Here is a 24264-nt window from a genome sequence, read left to right as displayed (position 1 = left end):
TTGTAGATAAAGGGGAAGAGAGGGAGAGAAACATCAATGTGTGGTGGCCTCTCCTTTGCCCCCTCCTGGGAACTAGGCCAGAACCCAGACTTGAGCCCTGACTGGGAATCCAACCAGCAACCTTTTGGTTCGCAGGCTGGCACTCAATCCACTGAGCCACACCAGGCAGGGCTGAATACATGTTTTAAGCCCAAAGAATTTGCTGATAGATTGTACACAAGTCATAAAAGAAAGAGATAGAGACAGGGACAATCCAAGGATTTGCCTGGACCCACTAGAAAGATGAAGTGGCCATGAACTTCAGTAGGATGACTGCAGGACACACAGTTTTCAGAGGGAAATCGGGAATTCAGTTTGGGGTGAGGTAAATTTGAGATATCGATTAGACACTGAAGTGATAGTCAGTTGGAAATATCAACCAAGAGTTCATGAGTGAGTTCTGGGTAAGAGATATAAATTTGAGGGTCTTTAGAGTACATAAATGTTTTTAAGCCATTAGAATAAATTAGATCATCAAGAAAGTGACTAGACAGAGATCTGTTGCTTCGGGTTTAAAACAGCAATCATTTATTCTCATACATCTGTGGTTGGAAGAGGATTCGCTAATCTGGGCTGGGCTGGGCTTGAATGGGGTCGTTTGGTTTCACTCCAGCTGTCTCTAATCTCTATCCTAGAACCTGAGGAGTAGCTAGGGACGTTCCCCATTCCTGCCCACCTATGCTCAATTTCAGAGGCACAAGAAACAACCCAGAAACATATACAGACTTTTAAGGTCTAGGCTCAGAGCCGGCACAGCCTCACTTCCTCCTTATTCTACTGGGCAAATCAAGTCATATACCTGAACCCAAAGTCAAGGAAGGATCAGTAAAATAATAAGACAAAGGCATCGATACAGAGAACGGTAAAAATTTGAGTTCAATATGCAATCTCTTGTAAGTCCAAAAACTGGGGCATTTTAACTTTAAAGGGCTCCCACATCTAATTAAGGACCAATCTTAACCATTGCTCACCCTTGTCTGAAGAAGCTTTACTGAAGGCACCGTTCTTTGATTCTTGTCAGAGGAATGAAAACACTGACTCCATATCACTAGTTATAAAGAACGTCTGTGGCAAGATGCTCCCAGACACCCAAGTGTGCCATCTAATAGTCTGAAGTGGAAAAAGCAAAACAAAGCTTGAAGAAGCAAATGATAAGGAGACATCTGCATTTGACATTGAAGAAGGTCCATCCTCAACGGTAGTGTTTGACAGGGTATCTAACACGAGTACATGAAAATGTATCAGAAGCTTGGCACCAAACAGCAAGTTCTAATTTTAAACAGACCATAGCCAGCCATTTTTTCCCAGGCTGCTAAAAATGCAAAATATGTATTTTACCCTCTTCTTTGTTTAGGGGGTGATTTTGAAAAAACTGAGGAAACTATTTCTAAAATATACTTTAAGAATTTGGGCTTTTGAATATCTTTGGGAGTAAGAACGTCAGAAGAACAATTCTTTTAAAGGTTATAATCTACTGTTATCAATTTAGGCTGGAAGCCTAGGTTTTTAAAAAATAATGAATTAGATAACACAGTACTAGTATTTAGACCATCTTATATTTTTAAGCTGCTTTTGCTAAATATAGAGATTCTGGGGACTGAAGGAGCCTTGAGATCATAATCACCTGATTTTATAGATGAAGTAACAGAGGCCTAGAGAGGTCAGTTAACCTGTTTCTTTTGACAATAAAAAAACTGGATGTGTAAGGCGTAACTCAGTGGCAGGTGGCACAAAGGGGTGACTGTGGGAACCCATAGTCCCACCTCCACTCCATCCATCTCCACAATCTTGTTACCAGCCTTTACTCCCCTCTTCAGTAAATTTCATATTTACTGCTCAGGCAAAGCTTCCAAACAAGGCTCCACAGGCATCTCCTCTGTTCCCCTAGCCCAGTGAAGAGACAAATCCTGGAGTGCTTGCTGTCTGCTTGCAGGAGCTACCTTCCTTCTCCATCACTATCACCAGTGTCTGGAGTTTTGTGGGCCTTGAAAAACTGGAGGATGTGTGGTATCCTGTTATTTTGGTTATGTTATCTTTACTTATCTTCCTGGGACTCTCCCTACCTGATTTACACTTATGGCTGATTTTGGAGATGGTGTTTATGGATATCCGTGGGAAATGATACATCTCTTTTGCCCTGTAGGCATTGACTAGTTGACCTATTTAAACTTAATTTCTTCTTGAATGTTTAACTAATTATTCTCTCTTTCTCGACTAGTTTCTCTGCATACCATACTTGCTCTCAAACAATATCTAAAATTTAATATGATCAGGCTCAACTCTTACTGCTCAACTCCCACTGTCAAAGATACAGTGGGACCCCGAGTGGAAGGGTAAAGACAGTATATGAGTAATATGCTGTCGCAATAGGGAAGAGGGTCAAGTGTGAACTAAACTCAACCTCAATTTGTACACAGGTGACTGGGCATTTGAAAGGGAGAGTGAGGGAGTAGAAAGGGAGGAGAGCGGAGGCTCAGTAGAAGGTGGGAAGTGAAAAATACTAAGTGTGGACAGAGTAGATGTCGATTAGACGGGCTCCATTAGCTGGCAATTACCAGCTAGGACACTGCCCTCCCACGGAGACCGAGAGACAGAGGGTTTATCCTTCCTGATGATTACCATATTTTGCCATGTAAAATAGTCACTTTTTGCCCAAATTTTTGAGGGAAAAATACATAAAATTTCTCGCATCATAATATGTTCAAAAATAAATACTAAAATTCCTTTATAATATGTAAAACAAGTATCTAAATATAAATAAGAGTTGAATTAAAAAATCGAAACAAAAGATTTTTTTCCTAAAAGTTTGGGCCCAAAACGTGGGTGCGCATTATACACAGCACAATACGGGTACATTGTAAAAACTGTGGCCTTCAAGCGCTTAAGAAAGACAATCTGGAACTGTGGGAGATTCATATACATCTCAAAAGGATGAAAGAAGGACTCACAATTTTAAGGCCTTTTGGTAAGTGCTGTAATACAGGGCGGGTCAAGGGCCTATTTGCAGCTGTCAGCTAGAACAAAGAAAATTGTTTGGCAGCCTTAAGCTACTTCCAGCAGGTATAGGGCCTTGAGCTGTTTAAAAATGTAACTTGGGCATTGGGAGTGGATGAAATCATGTGTTGAGCATCTGTGGGGGTTTTTGGCGAAGGCCGAGATCTAATAGAAGGCTGAGGGGAGTCTGGCCAGAGTTTGATCAAGCGGAGAATGACCCTCACTGAGTAATTTTAAGGTAAGTTATTTCATTTTAAATAAAAATAACATTTGCCAAAGGCTCCATTTCTTCATCTGTAAAATATTAAGACCTCATATAGCTCTTGGAAGCTAGTAGTACTGCACTGTCCAACAGAAATATAATTCAAGCCTCACATGCCATTATCAGTGTTGTCACAGCCACATTAAAAAATAGAAATAACAAAAGTAATGTTAATTATTAACCTAATACATTCAAAATATCATTTCACATATAATGAACATTTTAAATTTGGGGGGAGATTTTTACATTCTTGTTTTCGTCCTCGGTCTTTGAAATACAGTGTGTATTTTACACTTATGGCACCACAATTTTGACCAGCCACATTTCAAGCTTTGAACAGTCACACGTGGCTCTTGCGTTGTATAGCCTCGTCTGCACAGCTAAGCAGAGACAGGCCTTACAAAGGTTAGCGTGGGGCGGGGCTTAGACAGCTGGGGGCGGAGTTTCTCGGAAAGTGCGTTTTGGTCCTCATCGGCTGCCGTAGGAGTCCACCGGCCTAGGTGGTGCCACGTTCCCTGCAGCGGCCGCAAACGAATCGGTTGGGCTGGCTCCCGGCGACCATGGCCTTTACCCTGTACTCGCTGCTGCAGGCTGCCCTGCTCTGCGTCAATGCCATCGCCGTGCTGCACGAGGAGCGTTTCCTCAAGAACAGTGAGTGGGGCCGCGGGGCCGGTTGAGGCGGCGGCGGTGGCTGTGGCAGAGCCCGGGGGGCGCGGACCCGAGGCGGGCCGCGTGAGGGGACAAGCTGGGCCGGGACCTACGAGCGGCCGAGGGTCCGATTCTTGGGCCCTTCCTTGCGGGGGGAAAGCCGAGCCACTTTCATCTCAGCAGGTTTTGAACTCGACAACGAGATGAAGATCGTGAAACAGACTCCCACTGTGCGCCGGGCCCTGGGGGTGGGAATGAGGGGGATACTGAGACGAGCCGGGGACGCCCCTGCCTACGAATACTTTCGTTTAGTAATCTAATGCAATTCTCCGCGATCGCTTTTAATGCTCAAAAACCTGGGGTCTGAGTGTTTTGCTAAAGAGGGAGGGGCGTGGCTCATTTGGAGCCTAGATGATTGGGTGATTGAACTCCTGGAGGGCCATGGGGCTCCCTAGGCTTTGGGGTTAAGAGGCAAGGGACGGTGTTGGGATTTTGACGACATCCACCCACGCACATTCTAAGAAAGTTTATTCAGCACATAGTTGTTGGTGCCTCCAAGGTGCCAGGAACCGTGCTAGAGTCGTACAAAGGTGAAGACACAGATTAGGCCCCTGGGACCTCACGGTGCAGCTGCCTCCAGGCCATCCTGAGCAGGTTGCTTCTTGCAGTAAGAGGTAAAATTGAGGCAGCTACTGCGTTTATGTGTCTTACTTGACATATTGCACCAATTATGTCTATGTGAATCACTAAAACTCAAACCCATGGACAAGATTGATTTATTCCTACAGAAGAGATTTATTGAGCGTAAATTATGTGTCAGGCCCAGGTGATAAGAGCTGAGGTTATAGCAGTCACCCTGCCCTTCCCATGGAAGCTAATGTAAATAAAACTGAACAAGTAACAACAACAAAGATAACAGAATATTATAGAGAAGAAGTGCAGTGAAATTTAAACCTGTGACTCTGTGAAAGCTTCTTGGAGAAAGTGTGTCCAACCCGAAATCTGATAAGTGAGTAAACCCTACCCAGGTGAAGGTCAGGGCGGCGGGTGGGGTGGGGGGTGGGGGGGGTTGGGGGGAGTTGAGAGGGTGAGAAAACTCTAAGGCAGGCGAAAAGAAGGTCTTAAGCAGGGCAGTGACATGATGAGTTGTGTGTTATTTGCAAGATCCCCTGGCTACAGTATGGAGAACAGATTGGAAGAGTAGAAGAGTGGATGGGGAGCAGCATTGCCAACAGGGCAGGTAGGGGTGGTGGCATACTATCAGCTGAGTGGGTGTAATAACAGGACTAATAACAACTGATACTTCACATTGTGTGTATCAGGTGATGCACATGTATTAACTTGTATAACCCTGACAGCAACCTTATGAGATAGTTTTATCCCCACTTCGGGATGGAGAACCTGAAGCACAAAAGAGAGGAGGTAGCTTTCCCGAGGTCACGCAGCCAGGCAGTGGCAGATCTTGGATGGAAACTTACCGGTCTGACCCGAGTCCATCTCTTCACCCACTGTTGTCTACCAGAAAGTGGAAGAGATCGTGTTGTGGGTTGAATTGTGTGTTTCCCCCAGAAGGTTTGGTACCCATGAATGGGACCTCATTTGAAAGTAGAGTCTCTGCAGGGTAATCAAGTTAAGAGGAAGTCACACTGGAATAGGATGGGCCCTACCCAGTGAGATGTCCATGGAAGGAGAGATATAGAAATACACAGACACACAGTGGGAGGAAGGCCATGCCACACGAGAGGCGGAGATTGGAGTGATGCAGCTACAAGCCAACTGATGCCAAGATTCCCGTTAAGTTTAGCAAGCTAGGAGACAGGCATGGATGAGATTGCCCCTCTGAATCCCCAGGAGAAACCATTTCTGCTAACACCCTGATTTTGGATTTCTGGACTCCGGAACTGTGAGAAAATAAATTTCTATTGCGTTGAGTCACCTAGTGTGGGATGCTTTGTTACAGAGCCCTAGGAAACTTACAAATCAGAAGATATTTAAAGTAGAAAAGGCAGGTTTGTTGTTTGGACGTTAGAAATGAGGTAGGAAGGAAAAAGTCAAAGATCCCTCATGGTTTTCTGCCTTAAACAACTGAGTGAAGGGTGGTACCTTTACCGAGTTAGAGAGTGCTGGAGGAAAATTGGGGTGGTAGTGGTGGTGGATAAGAAGGTGAAGAAAATAATGTTTTGTATGTGCCAAGTTTGAGATTTTGTCTGTGAGATATGCAAGTGGAGGTGTGGTGTAGTTGGCTGGACTTAAAACCATAAAACAGAGCAAGATCCAGAGTGGAGGTTGAACTTTGAGTTTGTCAACCACAGATGATCAATGAAGCCATATGAAAAGAAGAAATAATTGCTTGGGGAAAGAAGAGTACAAAGGGAATTGGTGACCAGTACAGTCCTTGAATCTCTTCCAGTATCTAATGTTTAGGTAGAGATGGAAGAGCTGACAGGAGAAACTGATGAGTGAGTAAAACAGAGAAATGGGAAAATCGGAATAGTGGGGTTTCACAGAAGGCAGGGAACATGTGAGGACGGGCTAGCACAGCAATGGCATGTTCTGAGAAGCCAAATAGGGTCAGGACTGAAAAATGTCCTGAGGATTCAAGGAAGTAAGGTCCTGTAAAATAAAGTGAAATACAGAAAAAGGAGGAATGATTAGCTGGAGAAGTAGGCAAGTCCTAGATTTGTTGGCAGGAAGTTTTTTCTTCATTCCTTAAAACAAAGGGCAGTCACTACATGCTAGGTCAAAAAGATGTAGCAATGTCTCTGTCTCGTATATCTTACAGTGGAACAGACTTTTTAAATTTTTTTAAAGATTTTTCTTTATTTTTTAGAGAGGGGGAAGGAGGGAGAAAGAGAAACATCAGTGTGTGGTTGCCTCTTATGTGGTTCCCACTGGGGACCTGGCCCACAACCCAGGCATGTTCCCTGACTGGGAATCGTACCTGTGACCCTTTGGTTTGCAGCCCATGCTCAATCTGCTGAGCTTTGCCAGCCAGGGCTGGAACAGATATTTTTAAATAATTATACCAGTAGTTCACTGAGCCAGGGGCCAGTTCACTGAGCCACAGGCCTTGGAGGTGAATTTTATCTCAATAATGCTGGGTTTTTTTAAATACATTTTTAAAAAATTGGACAAGTATTTATTATGTCCAGTACTAATGATGAGTGATACAAAAGAAACATGAAACTGTATTAGTCAGCTGGGGCTGCCAAAACAAAAATCATTAACCAAAGTGAAATCTTTTTTCTGATACTTGTATAAAATGAAGACTTGTTCTCTGTCTTCAGGTTTAAGGGTTAACGTGTCAGGAATTAATTAAGTCATTTGAGATTTCAAAAATGTAGTCATAGGAGATATGACAGGTGGACCTGAAATGAGGACAAGAGAAGGACACATTGTAGAAATGAGGACATGTAAGTCTTTAGAAGAATGTGTCAGGCAATTAAAAAAAGGAACTAGCAGGTAAAGATAAAGAAATAATGATTTATAAATCAGGAAAATGATGTAGAAGAAGGTAAAGGGCTCATTTACAGAACACAAATGAGATAGCGGGCTAAATTCCTCACCTCAGAACTGAGAAATGAACAAGGGGAAAAAAAGACGTGCCCCCACTGACGTGACGGAGCATGCTCTGAAGGCGCGGCCAAGCCATGACCACGTCTAGGTCAGAATTTCCCCCATGTAATGTAGACAGCGAGTCTTGGTTACAATGTNAAATGAGGACATGTAAGTCTTTAGAAGAATGTGTCAGGCAATTAAAAAAAGGAACTAGCAGGTAAAGATAAAGAAATAATGATTTATAAATCAGGAAAATGATGTAGAAGAAGGTAAAGGGCTCATTTACAGAACACAAATGAGATAGCGGGCTAAATTCCTCACCTCAGAACTGAGAAACGAACAAGGGGAAAAAAAGACGTGCCCCCACTGACGTGACGGAGCATGCTCTGAAGGCGCGGCCAAGCCATGACCACGTCTAGGTCAGAATTTCCCCCGTGTAATGTAGACAGCGAGTCTTGGTTACAATGTCTTTAGACTGGTAGTTACGGTAGGTTTTATAAATTCTGAATTCAGCTAATTAATTATTCAATTTGACACTACTTTTTCAGTTCTGACTTGAGAAATACTTTGTTAGCTTAAAAAAGGAGTAAAAAAACAATCAGTGTCACATTGGTCATCTTTACTGAATTAAATGCCATGGAATAATTTATTAGACTGCAGTTTATTTTGTAAAACCAAAGTGGAAATGAGTTTTTGTTGCTTATCGAAAGTAAAAAAATATACTGTAAAGTATTTCACTTAATAGTGTTGGTACTTTTGAGTTGTATGACTTTCTATAAAGGCTCAAGATAATCTTTCAGAAAATGACTAATGAGGGAGTAAGGCCAGTGCATAATAAATTCTAACACAGCTAATCATTTTTATATTATGCAGTCGGCTGGGGAACAGACCAGGGAATTGGCGGATTCGGAGAAGAGCCAGGAATTAAATCTCAGCTAATGAACCTGATTCGATCTGTGAGAACCGTAATGAGAGGTAAGAAGAAATACTAGTGGGGCACTCTTATGTGTTAATTGTATGGTTCGATTTAAGTAGCAAAGCTTCTGAGTGTGAATGCTATCTGCTATCTTCGTGGTGGGAAAGTTTTTTGTCTTTAACCTCGCTTTATTGGTTTCTTAGTTTGCTTCTTGTTTTTAAGCCTGTTGATGCCAATGGAATGCTCAGTGATATAATCTAAGTTACCTCTCAGAGTCAAAATACTTGATATTCTTACCTTCTGGAACTCTGTTGCTTCCAAGTAGTAAAGTCATCTAGAGTCCTATATGGGTCCTGTATCTGCTATATAAAGTCCTAGAAAGGTCCCATATCTGCTATTCTCTTAGAAAATAAATATTTTAGAGCTGCTCAATGAAGAAGAGTCCGGAACCTTTTCTTTTTATTATTATTATTAATTAATTAATTAATTAATCTTTAGAGGGGCAGGGAAGGAAAGAAGGAGAGAAATATCAATGTATGGTTGCCTCTTGCAAGTCCCCTGCTGGGAACTGGCCTGCAACCCAGGCATGTGCCCTGACTGGGAATCGAACCACGATTGTGTGGTTCACAGGCCCGCGCTCAGTCCACTGAGCTACNTTTTATTTTTTTTCCTAGATTTTTTTTTGATTTTTTTTTTTTTTTTTTTTTTTTTTTTTTTTTTTTTTTTATTTAATTATTTTTCAAGTACAGTTTTCTGTCTATTACTCCCATCCCGTCCCACCCCCCATCCTCCCAAAAATATGGAACGCTTCACGAATTTGCGTGTCATCCTTGCGCAGGGGCCATGCTAATCTTCTCTGTATCGTTCCAATTTTAGTATATGTGCTGCCGAAGCGAGCACTTTGCAATGTATTTCTAATGTCAAGTGTCCCTGATAGCCAGTCATATGGGTCTCTGAATATTTCTGCCTGGGTCTAGTGTGCTGTGTTCCAAGAGCTACAACAGCACTACCTACATGTGTTTATGTATTAATATAATTGTAACAATGTGACCTTTATTGCCAGTAACACAAGCCCTCTTTAAGTTTTGAATTTTATGATCCAGTGATGTTTGAATGTTCCTGTTACAAGTATTGGCAACATGTTTATGATGACATATTATTAAGTATTTCCATCCTTCCCGAATGCTAGTAACTGTGACTTAGTTTTTTCAGATATTTTCTTTATAGTAACAAACTTTTTTTTCTTTTTTGCAGTGCCATTAATAATAATAAACTCAGTTGCAATTGTATTACTTTTACTATTTGGGTGAAGATCAGTGAGGGAAATGGAGACTCAGAAGAAGAGATGCCAGCAGAAGTTACTACTTTGGCCTTTATTGGAAGATACATATATTAGCTGGCTGTCCTTGGACTTGACAAAAATGTAAACCTGAGAAAACCAGAGTCCCTATTTATCTTTTTTTTTTGAATGTCGCACTTAACAGTTTCATTATGAAAAGATGAGATCATCAGAGGCAGTCACTCTCCAGGATTGGAATGCAGTCGGTTGCTGACTGTCAATAAAAGTACGCGGTGCGGTAAAGATTGTTCACAGGTGCAGGGCCGTCTCTGCTGTGTTTCCAGAGCTTTTCCTCTCACTTCTCAGGGATGACTTTTTTCAACTTCTGAAGTTCCTTGTGACTTAGCTATGATGCTTGGAGAGTTGTTCTCCAACTAGACAAAATTTAAAAGATTTTAAAAAGTACCACATATAAATTGATAAAAAGTACTACATATAAATTGAACTCTTTCATTAAGTATTTTGTCTCTATTGTCCTGGCTATGAGAAATTCAAATTTACAGTAACTATCGAGGACCAATATAATCTGACTTCAAGGAGAATTATAATTTTGTAGGTCAGATAGTTGCATGGCGATTGTTTTTTTTTAATTCTTTTCATGCATTTCTTATTTTAGGAATTTGCCTGAATGATGAGACCAGATCAGTATTTATATATTTTCACTGGTGGGAAAATCTGAGTAGAAAAGTCTGTGCCCTTTTTACAACTATGACTTATTTTTTTGAAATCAGCATAAATATTAGCCTGCAAGAGCAATCCTAAACAATCACAGTTCTAAACTGTACTATAAGAAGACTTTATTGTGAAGCATTTACCTCTCCCAAAAGTATCACGTTTTCAATTCTTGGAGTAGTATATTAAGGGGTGTGATTCTTAATTCTTTCCATCTGTCACTAGGGCATTCATGCTGGATAGGTGTGTTTTTTTATGCCTTAGAACATCCTATATTTTCCTCATCCCATAATACAGTTTTATGCAGAAAGATTAAAACTGTGTAAATAGTTTCTATGGAAATTATGAGTTATAATATTTTAAAGGGGTGGAATGACATTTTTGTTTATAGGACATTTATAAATAAAGTTAAATTTCCAAGTCAAACACTTGTTTTTGTACCTTAGTATATACTTGTCAGTGTTAATGAAATTAATCTCATTTTGTGTGTAACACTTATATATGTTCTTTGCTGTAAAATCACTAAGCACAGATTTCATGAGAGTAAACACAGTCCATTTTTTTCTTCAGTGAGTTGAACTGCTGAACTATATCAGAGATGCATGAGCAACTTTTGTTCTATGACTTAATTTACTTATAAAACTTTGGAGCAGGTCTTTGATGCCTGTTGACCATCCCTGAGTTAGAGATCGATTATCTCTGAACCTTGAGCTTGTAGCTGAGCCAAAGAAAAGTACCAGGGATTCATAGTTGATTACCTGGTTCATGGGGGTAGCATATTTTGCACTTAGAGGCAATGCGCTTTTGGCTTTACAAAGAGCTTGTGCATGAGCCTAAGTTTAAGCCACAGGACATACTCAAAAGAAGCACAGGCTCTGAGCCATACAGAATTTTTAAAAGAAAAGAGACTTCTTCCTGATGCTATTTTCATGTGAGACATTACAGCACACCTCGTGTTCACTTAGTGTCATGCTGCCCAAGTTCATGCTCACTTGGGCATCAGTCAGAGCAGTGCAGGATCAGAGTGTGCTGTAGCAATGCAGTTCTGGGAAAAGTAAAGAACACCAAAGTACTCCATTTCTGGAGGCTACTCCAGCATTTGTTACTTGAGTGTGCGGAAGGGAGGCCTGCAAGCTTTCACAGGTTAACCCCGGTTTCCCCAAAGCAGTTGTGACTTTGTAACCATAGTATCTTGTTTTAGTTGGCAGTAACTTAAGTGCCCTGCTTGCCTGCACACATCCTCCTTTTCATCCATTCTCAGAACTAACAATTTGTGATCATCTGGTTTCATGTATCCAAGATGTTTCTGGTCCTTTGTATTCTGACCTGCATATGTATGGCTCTGACCTTTTGTAAAGGATCTCGGCTCTATAAAAATTAACCAAATTTATACCTTAGTCAAGTGCAATGGTATTCAGACTTTGTTAATAGCAGAACAAGACTCTCAAAGGAGCAATAACACAAAATGAGAATGCTCCAATATCTAAAACAGGTGAGAGCAAGTCTGTTTTTAGTCGAAGCGGGGACCAGGCCCAGAGGCTTACTGTTCAGCTTCCACTGTACTCTTGTCAAGCTTAAAAATCCCTGCTTAGAGTAAGCCAAGGGATCTGTGCTCTTTAGGTACATGTATGTAATCACTTGTGCATGCATGTTCATGCACTCATCAAATGGCTAGAGGAAAGCAATATATTGAGTAAAAAGAGTAGGAAGCAGGATATTTCTAATATGCTAAGCAGAACCACTTATCAGATGACTTAAACTCCTAAGACCTCAGTTTTGAGTTGCTCCTGTAAAAGTGCTGATTTAGACATATCTCAGATCACTAAGCTTGGGTTCTAGATGGACCTCAACCAAAGAGATGTTCTGAAGTAAAATGTTTTTGGTGAAGTCACTTTTTCGTTGACTTACCAATTCAAAGTTATTGCCAGTAATAAAATTTCAATACCGTGCACAATGGAATTCTTGTTTGCTAAAATTTTCCTCAGCCCAATTGGTCATGAGATGTCAGATATTGTGAAAATGTTCTGTGGACACAGTGGGCAACGTCCAATGGTATTAATGATCAAGGTAAGTTCTGGAACCCTACTTTTTGTTTTAGTGCTGAAACTGCTTTCTTTGCATCTCTGCTCCCATCTTTTTCCCAAATCAGCCCCTCCATTTTTAGGTCCATCCCTTCTTTATTGATTTTGCCATTTGGCAGCAAAGCCATTTGAGTCTTTTGATGAGGAGGAAGCCATTAGTCCTCTTTCATTATTTCACATCATAGTGAATGACACTATCTGTTATACTATCCAACTGCCCAAACCTGGAGCCTAATAGCCTAATAGTTATCTTGATGCCTATTCTCCCTTACCCTCAGTCTATCACTAATTTCTGACTATTTTACCACTTAAAGATCTCTTGACTTTCTCTTTTTTGCTTTTGTTATCCCACAGTTTAAGTGTCTCTCTTACAAATACCTTCTGCAGTACCTGCTGACCAGGTCTCACACGGTGGCACCTCTCCCACCCACTCTCCATATTGCAGCCAGAGTAAGCATTTACGGAAAAATGCATGTCTTAATACCCAGTTGCTTAAAATCCTTCAGTGATGTTTTAATCTGGTCAAAAACAGGCTCCTAGCTCTTAAGGGGAAACTTAAGAACAGGTTCCTTTACCTTCAACCAAGTGGGTCCTCACATAGAAAAGACTTAACAAATATGAATAAGAAAAAAGCAAAAGGTTCCTAGTTTAGGGAACAGAAAGGATTATATTTGCAACACGGCTGACTACAACACTGGGCAAAGGGGATGTTGGATGGTGTTCTGACGGGATGAGTCTCCAGTCAACCAGAGAGCAGCAGTTTTGTCAAAGGATCCCGTATGTGTAAGCCAGAGTCTATATCCTGTTATGACAGATTGCTCATTCCAGAGAGTTTTTCATTTTAGTCACTTTCACAGAGCATGCATGATGACCACCTCCAATCTCAGTTTAAAGGGAGGCAAGCAGAGACTCCCAACGTGTGTGGGAAGGGAGAAGTGAGGGAGGTGGTTCTATCCTAAGAGATGTCTTCACTAGAGGTGCTAGGTAAGGCCTGTGGTAGCACCCTCTAATGAGAGGCAGGGTGGGTAACAGCAGGTAAGGTGTTGGGATAGCTGATGCAGAAAAGAGGAACGCTACCTGAGGTTGCGGTTAATGGCAGTGAATGCCAGGTGCTATTCAAGTAGCAAAGCAGAAAATAACCTCAGAAATTGGGCATTTCAAGGGAAGTTATCTAGGATGTGACTTCTGAGTTACCCCTCGAAATGGGGAAGTGGTGGAGAGGGTTGCAGCAAAGTTACTCAAAACTTGGGTCAACCGTGGTGCTGCGGGTTGGGAAACAGCTACTGAGCAAAGGCAGAGGTTCTTGTATTTCCTCTTGCAACCCACCTGGCTCAGCAGCCCGCACCATTGAAGACTGCGCCTCAAGAACAACTCGTTGTCCTGATGGGGGCGAAGAGGCAGGACTAGACGCAGTACTGAATGTCCGAGCTTGGAAGGGAACCCCAGGTGGACTAGGAGGAGATGGAGAGAGGCGGGATTTCCGGTACAGTCCTGGGCTCAATTTCCGGCGTCGATCCGGAAGCAGCCCGGGGCTTTGTGGACCCGCGGCCCGGACTCCGCTGACCGGGCGGCTGTGCTGACTTTACCGTTACGAGGCCTTTGCTGAGGACGGCGATCGGAGCAGGGTGAGGATCCGCTCTGGGACTGCCGACTACCGCTTGTCTGTAGGCTGCATTTCTTTGTGAGAGGGCTCGTGATTTGGGGGCTTGTTTGCCTCCCTAGGCCAGCCTCCCTCCTGGGCCACGGACCAACCCACGCGCTCGTTCGTAGAGGACTGTCACACCCCTCCGCGAGGAGACCGCCCCCTAGGCCGCGCGCTGGCGTGCGTGCGCGGAGATGTACCCGAGGCGTTTCCGCCGGTTCTGGAGTGCGCGCGGCCGGTAATTACTCCAGTTATATCGACAGTCACAGGTTGTGGTGGTTCTTCGGGTCGTGCCCCAGGACTGTATTTCGAAACTGGCTTCTTTTCCAGTCCGCAGGCGTTTGCCAGGCCTTGGAACGTGGGGTGGAATAGAGGACAGTGACCGGCCCTTCTGGCCCCTCTGCACTAGGAAATCGGGGGAATCGCTGTTTAATGTTGAAAGATTCTTGTTCTGGGAATCGTAGAAACCGAGGTTCCTAAGTTTAGTAACTCAGAAGTCTTTATTGAGTGCTAAGTAGTACAGTGGGAAAGGCAACACAGCTCCTTTCCCCACAGAGTTTAACAGCTGGGACAGTGATAAATTTAGCAAGGAGAGCACCTGGGGTATCTGGCTCAGCTCTGGGAGAAAAGGAACTGGACTCTGGAATGCCAGAGGAAATGACATTCACCTCAGACCCAAGGGCTGAAGGAGTTGGCCAGAGAAAAGGAGGATGTAGGGGGCAGAAGTGGTCCGGGACAAAAGTCCAGCGATGAGGGAGGTCCAGTGCAGGACTTCTGCCCTACAGTTCCCTTGGGGTTGGAGTATAGACAAATGAGTCGGAAAGGTAAACCAGTGTTCGTTGTTAAGACTTTATCCTGCGGAAATTGGGGAGTAACTGGGTAATACCATTTATTGAGTGCATACAGTGGTTCCAGTCTTTTCTACTGGAACCATGTGGGGGAGAAAAGAATCCCCTCCCCCCCCCCCACAGGGGGTTCTAAGAGGCATGTTCTGTACAGCTCCAGCCTCCGAGGGGAACATTTTTATTGAAATCTCTTTTATCTTAAATATTTATGCAAGTTTTGAATTGTATATCACAATATAGTCTTATTTCGGTATAAAATGTTTTCTCAAATTCTCAGGTAACCTGCTGTCCACTGGCCGCATGCGGCCCAGGATGGTTATAAATGCAGCCCAACAAAAAAGTGTAAATTTGCTTAAAACATTATGAGTTTCTTTTGTTTTCATTAGTGTTTGTGTATTTAATGTGTAGCCCAAGACAATTCTTCTTCCAATGTGGCCCAGAGATGCCAAAAGGTTGGACATCCCTGCTTTTAGGACATCATATTCTGATTTTTGCACTTCTTGACACACATCCAGTATGTACCCTTTCCTCTTTCCCCTACCCCCACAAATACAAGGGTGAACCAAAGAAACCCTGGAATTTATTTATAAAAAGTTGTGTATTCTTACATACTTAAACTTCAGTCACCTTCAAAGTACTATCCATTTGATGCAATACACCTATTGAGACTTTTTTTATAGCCTGCTAAAAACAGGTTTTTAACTTGTCAATTTTGATGCCTTTTAGTGCTGCCATTTTTTTCACCTTTTCCACACTGGTGGAACATTTCTCTTTGAGAACTTATTTTCATCCAGAGAAACAAACAGGGTTGCTTGGGGCAAGATCAGATGAACAGGAAGGGTGGAGCTTGGGGGTTGGCCATTTTGGGGTTAAAAACTGCTGAGCACTCAACATGGTGTGGGCAGGTGCATTCGTAAATTACCCATCGTGAAAGGGCAAACGGATTGAAAGAGTCTTGGAAAAAATTTACTGAAGCCAAATGCAGCCTCTCACACGGGTGCCAGCTCGTTAAGCTGATACAGGTGGGTTCCTAGAACACTCACCTAGCAGGGGAAGCCTGTACTCTGAGGAACCCGCCCTCCAGAAGATAATTCTGTTTTTGAGGGGGTTCCCTCCCCATGTACATAACCCAGCCTCTCTATGTATAGAGCACTGTTCAAAGTACACGTCTTGTTTTCTTTAATCCTATCACCCATTTGAGATGGATGTTATCCTTTGTATTTTATCAGTAAAAAACTGAGGCTGCAAGATTAAGAAAAACTGCCCAACTTCACACAGCTAGTAAGTTAGGGTCCAAATGCAGACATGTGCAGCTCCCTACGTAGTTCTTGTCCTTCACCACTGCGCTATTGCATTTCAGGGAATGGATTTGGAGCTGGACATGGATTATTTGAAGCAGAAAGGACATTTAGAAAGTTGTTGAATTGGGCTAGATGAAAAGCTATGGTTCTAAAACTAAGTTTAACAATGAAGAGAAGTGAGTGGATTCAAGACTGTAGAGGCCATAGGACTGACACTTGGCAGTTGACCCGATGAGACGAAGAAGTGGGAGAGCCACGTGGGTACGTCTGGATTGAAGGTGCCGCCTTTCACTCATAAGGATCCTGGGAGAAAGAGCAGCTGAGAGGGTAATGAGGACTTGCTGGATTGAGATGCCCTCAGCAGTGTCTTGAGTTCCTCTTAGGATGAGAGAGAGTTTACTTTGCATTGACTTTGTACCAGTATCCGTTGTTCCTGTGTAACTTGGTCAAACTGGGAGATGGTGGGACACGAACCCAAGATAAGCCAAACATAGGGACTAGCTTTGAAGTCTTTACAGGTCTTCTGGGATGATACTAATATTTTACAATTACATTTTTTTAAAAAAAATGTGTAATAACTTTTTTTTTGAGACATACAACATTATCCTAGTTTCGGGTGTGCAACATAATGGTATATTTGTATACATCAGGAAACAATCACCAAGATAGGTCTAGTTAACATCTGTCAGTATTCATAGCTAAAATTTTTTTTCTTGTAATGAGAACTTTGAAGAACTATTCTTAACAACTTTCAAGTATGTGATTCAGTATTAACTACAGTCACTGGGCTTTTGACCCCCTTCACCCATTTCTCCCCACCCTCACCCCGCTACTCTGGCAACCACCAATCTGTTCTTTGTACCTAGGACTTCAGGGGTTTTTTGGAGGGGAGATTCCGCATGTAAGAGAGATGATGAGCACGCTACAATTTTACGTTTGATGGAATGCTGTCTTGCAGTTTACATAACCGTGATTACCGAGTTTCTCACTGGGAAGGAGATCATGGCAGAAGCAGTCAAGGCCTCTGTGGGGCCAGCTGAAAAGGTGAAGGTTGAGATCTGAGTGGGGCACCTCAGTCTTCTCTGAGCCCCCAGCCAATCACTCTCGGATGCATAATGCTCCAGAAGAGCATTTTAGAGTTTAGAAAGTGTGTTCTGTGGAACTGATGAAAGCTGCGAGGTAGGCGTTTATAATGCTTTTGTAACATTTAGCCTATGTGGATGCTTCAGTAAGGATTAAAATAATCAATATTCACGAGGACCATTTACTGGTTCTAGTTGGACAGTTTTTTAAAGCACTGTACTCCTTTTGTTGTTATTCCAGTCTTGTCTGTTTTTTAAAGCCTTCAGAGTTAACACTTTTTATTGAATATGAGATGTCTCTCACAAAATGTAGGTTTTGAGAGGAGCAGTTGTAGGTTCCTGTGCATGGAGAGGAGAATGCTTTGTTTTCATTTTGTGTAGCCTTGTCTTGTGCAGTGTGTTTTAAGTTAATGAATCCTTTGCTTGTTACCTGTTATATTCAGACACAGCCTCTAGGAGGCATCTAATCCAGGGGTATCAAACTCATTTTCACCCAGGGCCACATCCGCCTCACGGTTGCCTTCAAAGGGCCGAATGTAATTTCAGCTCCTTAACAGTTAAGGAGTAAGTTACATTTATACAGTCCTAAAATTATTTTGGCCCTTTGAAGGCAACCGCAAGGCTGATGTGGCCCCCAGTGAAAATGAGTTTGACGCCCCTGATCCGGTGTTTTGACTAACAAACTGATTCTGATGCTATTGTTGATGTAATCTTTTATTTCAAGGTCACAATAACGTTCAGAAATAGAATAATATATAGGAGCTATTACAGAGGAGAGGATTTTGCAATTTAGCCTTGATTAATCAAAACTTTTAATATCTTTTTTATTTTTTTTCTCTTCACTCTTTTTTTCCTCCCAGCAGGTATATTATAAAAGACAAACAGAACCAAAGATTTGTTTAAAAATCAAAATATTTGGGGGATAAAGGTTGTTATACTGAGTATATAAAAATTGTATGAACTAATTTAGTTTTTTATAACTATATTAAATGTATGAGAAATGACTGACTAAAATATAACACCACTATTTTTTGGTATGAAATATGCCATTTACACAAGAGTATGGAAAACACAGATGTCAGTTTTTGATAATTTTAATAAAATAAACACACTCATCTACTCACGGGGCTGTGGCAAGAAGACCTTAGAGGCTCCCTTCGAACGCTCCCAGTTGCAGCCCCTCCCATCCCCTGGAGGGGTCGAGGTCTAACCCTCCTGGGACCGTTCCCTCCCCTCTGCAGTTTTATCACCTTTGTATGCATTCCTGTATCTTAATGCTGTGGTTGTAACCGTACTGTGTGTAGGCTCCTACAACGGCCTTCTTTCTGTCTGTAGTAGATTTTTGAGAGTTATTTAGGACGATGTGTGCAGCTGTAGTTTTTTCTTTTTCTTTACCAGAGTACTTGTCACTATGTTTACATTAGCCATCATAAGTTGGTTTTTTTGGGGGGGGGGTATGTATTTTTATTATTGACACTATTACAGATGCCCCCATTTCCTCTGCTTTTGCCCACCTCTATCCAGCCCATTCCCCCTTCCCTCTGGTCATCATCACACTGTTGTCTGTGTCCATGGGTTATTCCTGTATGTTCTTTGGCTAATCCCTTCACCTTCTTTCATTCAGTTGCCCACCTCTCCCTCCCTCTGACAGCTGTCAATCCATGCCTCTGATTTTATTTTGTACATCAGTTTATTTTGTTAATAGATTCCCCATACTGTATATTACTACAATGGAATGCTATACAGTAGTGAAAATGGACAGTGGCTATGTATGATAACATGGATATATCTTCTAACCATAATGTGGAGTGGTAAAGCAAGTCACTACAATAGAAAGAATAACATTAAATCAAAGCTTTCAACTCATTGGAATCAAGAGAGTAACTTTCTTGGAGAAAGAAAGAAAGGAAATTGGATCAGAGAGGGTACATAGAGGGCCTCAACTCTGTCTGTGATGTTTTATTTCTAAAACTGAAGGGTGGGTAAAGGAGATGGCTATATTATCCTTGATACCTTTTTGTATGTCTGAAATTTTTCATTATAAAAACAAAATATGGGGAAAAGTGAATGTTTTTAAGCCCCATCCTTTTTAGCTTCTGTACTCTTCATACCCACTCCCTTATTATCTTTAGACTATACATTCCATGGTATGAAGGATATAGCTCATAATAAATTTTAAAGGGAAAATGTGCAAAAGGGAACTTTTACATTGTAATGTGAGGACAGTATTTCTCAACTTTAAAATTACTGTATGACTTAAAATTCCCTCCTCAGTGACCTGTAAATACTGTAGCTCCTTGGCCATGTATGTCATTTCAGGATACAATAGTGGAGATGGGTGATTAGAACATTTTCATCATATATAACCAAAGATGAAAAAGATTTTGCCCGTGATTTAGTGTTTACATATACCCTTTCTTCAGAGTATGTTATTATTATATTTAACAATGAAATAAATGGTCATGGTTGGGTGGCTCAGTTGGTTGGAACGTTCATCTTGTCCACCAAAGGGGTTGCCAGTTCAATTCCCCGATCAGAGCACATACCTAGGTTGGGGGTTCCATCCCCAGTCGGGGCATATATGGAAGGCAACTGATCAATGTTTCTCTCTCACATCAATGTTTTTTTTGTCTCTCTCACTCTCTTTAAAATCAATAAACACATCCCAAGGAGAGGATTAAAAAGAATTAAAAATAAAATAAATGAATAATTTGTTAACACCAGAGTTATTTTAAGAAACCCGAAAATAAATAGTAATTGTTTGAATTAACTCTCTTTTTCCCCCTTTATAGTTTCAATTCAAGATTTTTTAAAAATCTAAGCATTAGAAAAGTTTTGTGAGTCAAATTTTGGATTTTGATTTCAAAAACCACATTTTCCCCCTGAAGAAACAGCTTAACACTGAGCATTGCCTTTTTGGTTCCAAATGATATTTTTGAAGACTTCCCAGTTTTTAATTGTCCATTGTTTGCTAAACTGTATCTTTCATTTCATTTACTCTCTCCTAGGGAATGAAGGATGGCAGCACGCCGAGCATTGAAAGCTGTTTTGGTGGATCTCAATGGCACACTTCACATTGAAGATGCAGCTGTGCCAGGCGCGCAGGAAGCTCTTAAAAGGCAAGCCATCCTCCAGGTTCAGCTGACAAATACGTTTGTAAATGCCGTTTCACCAAGGCAGATCATTAGCTAAATGCATGGCCTTAAGATGGCATTTCACCAGCTTCCATATATGCAAAAACTGCCTTGGATTTAGCTAGAAGGTGCACACATTGTAATATCTTCCACGCATTGTGCTCCAAGCCCTTATTGGGTTTGGCCTTTTAATCTTTGTTCTTTGTGTGTATCTTTTTCCAAGTCAATAATGTAAATTTGTGAATGAAAACTCAAGATTCTAAAACGCAGAGTAAATAGCTCTAGAAAAATCACATGTGGAGGAATCTGGAAGTAAAACACACACCTACACAGAGGCATAGTGCCACCCCCTGCCCCTTCATCTGAGATCTAGTATTGAGTGTGAAGCTGCTCAAATACAGTTTAATTAAGGAACTTGATATTTTAGAATTATTTCCATCAACTAAATTTAATGCCTTAGAAGGTTAGAGACTGTTTTATATTTCTGATGTATCAGCCACCATAATTAACATGTCTAGCTACAAACTGGGGACATAGTAAAAAATTGTTAAAGTAAACTGAATGTGAATGTTTGCTTCTGAGTGTCCTAAAAAACAAAAAAACAAAAACAAACACCAGTGTAAAAGTACTAATAATTGGTATTAAGCACTTTAATGCTAAAATAATTTAGAGAAGTTTTCAAAGTCAGCAATACTTAGCATGTGGTGCTTATCATTTTTCCACTTTAAAATAGTCAGTAGTATGCTGTTATTCAGAAAATCTAATAACTAGTGTCACAGTACCAAGCATGAGGATAAAAGATGGACACAGACCTTGCTTGCATTGTCTCAGGGAGCTTACTTTCCATTTGGAGAATCAGTAACTGAAAAGAGACTTGTATGTATGGTAGGCATCATTTGGAAGCTGTCAGTTTGGTTAGGAGTCATGATGTTCATTGTACAGGTGGCCAGTGTGTTGTTTAAAGCCAAAAGAAAATTGGATGCATAATTGGACTTACTCTTGACTCCTTAACACTATCTGTTAGTCAGGCTTTCTCTGGAAAAGGATGTGGACAGGATGCTGCTATAAAGATGAGCTTTCCACTTTGGATCGGAAAAAAAATCTCTTTATTTCTACTGAACAACGAATGGCATCATTAAGTATCTCTGTAACCATGAGCCTCCCATTCTGGAGGGGCCGGTGCCTACAAATTGCTCTGGTGGGTTTCCATCCAGGGAAATCGCTATATTGTTTTGGTTTCTATAGAAACAAACGGACTATGAGAAGGTGAGGGACCAGTAAAAAATATAAAAGTTTTTTAAAAACCTTTATTAAAAATTATGTGGTTATTTCAGTACTTCTACATGTTCATTTTTAGGATAACAGTTGTGTTGAAATAATTACTTTCTTTTGAGAGATAAACCAAATTTTAATGTGTTTTTCAGAAAAGCTGGATATCATAGAGGCAATCATGGTTACCGTGAACTATTTAATCATACAAATTTAGTTAATGTTCTTTGCACGAATACTTAAGAATCTCTTTTCTGTTTTATGTGCTTGCGTGTTTTAAATAGTGGTGAGTGCTTTCACATCTTGTATCCATTTGGGGAACAAAATAAAAAGCAATAGGGTATCAATATAAAATTTTAAATTGTAGCTAAACTAGAATTCTCTCTAGATTTTGGATTTAAAAACTGTAGGACCAAGAAAATAATTTTTACTTTTAGAGAAAGCCAGGCTGTCATGAAGTCTTTCTCTGATACCTGATTGCCAGTTTAAGTTCCAAAAGCAGATCACAGAATCAGAACAATCCTGTGTGTAAGTAGTTGAAGGAGAAAACATTTTGTTATTATTTTTAAATGTGATGTTTCTTTGAGATGTCCAGATAGATTCTGTTTATAAATTTGGTAACCCACTAGGGTTTGGCCAGTCTTTAACTGGCTAAGGAAAAGACAACATCTCGAGATGTCCTTTGTTATCTAGCGCAGGAGATCGAGTCCTATACCAGGGCGCAGACTGGAGTTCCCGTCCCAGCTCTGCTGCTACCCAGCCATGTAAAGCTCAGTGAGTCTCTTAGCTCCTCTGGGCCTCAGTGTTCTCCTCTTTAAGAAGAGAGGGTTGCACTAATAATCTCTAAAGTAACTTTCACCTCTCATATTCTGTGAGCACAGTGGTTACTTACCAAGCTTTGTTTTTTGCCCTTCTTTGATAAAACTCTACAGTAAAATTCAGTTAAAGTGCAGCAGCTTCTCAAAAAGGTGGACACAGCTTTCACATTTTGACTTTGTTGCCTTTGGCAACAAAGCAGCCCCGTTGGGTGTAGATAATATGTAGGCAATTCTGGGTAGATAACAAAAAAGATCGTGGTAATAAACATTTACTTTTATTTTCTGACCTTTGGTAAGTGCTACCAAATTAGGAGATTTTATGGGGCTAGAATGTAAAAGTGGCCTTGTTGACATCTGAATTGTACTTTTCCAGGTTACGTGGTACTTCTGTAACGGTTAGATTTGTGACCAATACAACCAAAGAGAGTAAGAAAGACCTACTGGAGAGACTGAAGAAGTTGGAGTTTGATATCTCTGAAGATGAGATATTTACTTCTCTGACTGCAGCCAGGAATTTGGTGGAGCAGAAGCAGGTCCGGCCCATGCTGCTAGTGGACGACCGGGCGTTACCTGATTTCAAAGGTAGGGGAATTTGGAAAGATTTAAAAACTGGGTTTTCACATCTTCCTGTAAGTCATTCTTCAAACTGAATGTTTCGAAGTATTTATTCCGATTTGCTCCTATCATTGAATCTAAATTGGTGTTTCTTTAGCCTGTTCTGACCACAGTCCGCAGTAAGTGAAACATTACATAGAACCTGGTACATAAATGTGTATGTTTATACATGGTAAATAATACTGACTGTATGAGAAGTACTTTAGTTTCTGTTTGATTTACTTAATTTTTTGTTTGATTTTGATGCTGTTTAGAGCCCTCCAAATTAGTTTTGTAATTTACTAATGGATCATGACCCACAGTTTGAAAAGGCACAGGTCAAAATTACTTTGAGTTTATAATCCTTGGTTCATGAGCCACTGTATTCATTTGATTAAATGAAATAATCCAGTAGCTCCTTTTTCAATACTAAGTGCCATTCTGTATTGTATGAAATATTTGTAATGACCATGAAATACTTTCACTTAAGAGAAAATAAAACTGTTTTCTCTTTGGAAAAATGAACAGACTCTGGAAAAATATCCTGGTTTTATGAAGCTTTGCCACATTGCTTTGTTTTGTAGATGATACTCAGACTGAAATGACACAGTATAGGAAAATGGTAAATATAATATAAAACCCTGTAACGGCTGTACAGGTAATGATTAGGGAAGTTCGGCATGAATATACATTTGAGCAGAACCTCACAACTTCTGCTCTCAGTGTATCAAGAATTATTATTTAGAATAATAATTATTTGTAATAAGCCAACCAATTTTGGCTGAATTAAATAAAATATGTTCATTAGAGGAATCTGGGTGTTGGCAGGAATATACGATGGTGTAACTCCAGTGGAGACGAGTTTGGCAATAGAGCATCAAAGGTGCATATGAGCAGTATGTCACTTGTAGGAATCTGTCTCCAAGATATGGTTACAAAAATGTACAATGTCATGTGAACAAGGTTGCTCACTGTAGCTTTGTTGGTAATAGTAAAGGTTGGAAACAACCCGAATAATTATTGGAAGTGATTAATTAATTAATTGTGAATATCCATAAAACAAAATGCTT

The 24264-nt window shown here is 40.9% G+C and overlaps 2 protein-coding genes and 1 non-coding gene across 7 annotated transcripts in view; 2 read left to right on the top strand and 1 right to left on the bottom strand.

Moving 5' to 3' along the window:
- The first annotated feature begins 3772 nt into the window (after nt 1-3772).
- On the top strand, nt 3773-10571 carry IER3IP1 (immediate early response 3 interacting protein 1). Its single transcript, XM_037033941.1, has 3 exons — nt 3773-3946; nt 8375-8476; nt 9672-10571. The coding sequence occupies exons 1-3, from the start codon at nt 3856-3858 to the stop codon at nt 9725-9727; spliced, it is 249 nt and encodes an 82-aa protein (XP_036889836.1). The 5' UTR covers nt 3773-3855; the 3' UTR covers nt 9728-10571.
- Nucleotides 9211-9317, bottom strand: LOC118980620 (U6 spliceosomal RNA). Its single transcript, XR_005065150.1, has one exon. It is a non-coding gene; the product is annotated as a U6 spliceosomal RNA (small nuclear RNA).
- Nucleotides 10572-13990: 3419 nt separating the features above from the next.
- Nucleotides 13991-24264, top strand: part of HDHD2 (haloacid dehalogenase like hydrolase domain containing 2) — a 30817-nt gene continuing 20543 nt past the window's right edge. The window contains exons 1-3 of one of the 5 annotated variants that reach the window (XM_037033913.1): nt 13991-14169; nt 20388-20498; nt 22974-23182. In XM_037033913.1, coding sequence (XP_036889808.1) covers nt 20398-20498; nt 22974-23182 — 310 coding nt within the window. In that variant the 5' untranslated portion in view covers nt 13991-14169; nt 20388-20397. Of the gene's footprint in view, nt 14174-14400; nt 14421-20387; nt 20499-22973; nt 23183-24264 lie in introns of those variants that run through there. The other 4 variants (XM_037033902.1, XM_037033929.1, XM_037033893.1 and 1 more) reach the window with 4 other exon arrangements.

The sequence above is a fragment of the Sturnira hondurensis genome, unplaced genomic scaffold, assembly GCF_014824575.4.
Source record: "Sturnira hondurensis isolate 20B ecotype Veracruz unplaced genomic scaffold, ASM1482457v3 Scaffold0001872, whole genome shotgun sequence".
NCBI lineage: Eukaryota > Metazoa > Chordata > Mammalia > Chiroptera > Phyllostomidae > Sturnira > Sturnira hondurensis.
The sequence above is the reverse complement of the archived record's forward strand: the minus strand, read 5'-3'. Positions and strand labels throughout refer to the sequence as shown.

Bases quoted from the DNA above. Each gene is read 5' to 3' on its own strand.
- IER3IP1 (XM_037033941.1), top strand. From the start codon at position 3,856: ATGGCCTTTACCCTGTACTCGCTGCTGCAGGCTGCCCTGCTCTGCGTC. The intron at 3,947-8,374 runs GTGAGTGGGGCC...TATATTATGCAG, and splicing joins GGAGCGTTTCCTCAAGAACA to TCGGCTGGGGAACAGACCAG. The intron at 8,477-9,671 runs GTAAGAAGAAAT...TCTTTTTTGCAG, and splicing joins TGTGAGAACCGTAATGAGAG to TGCCATTAATAATAATAAAC.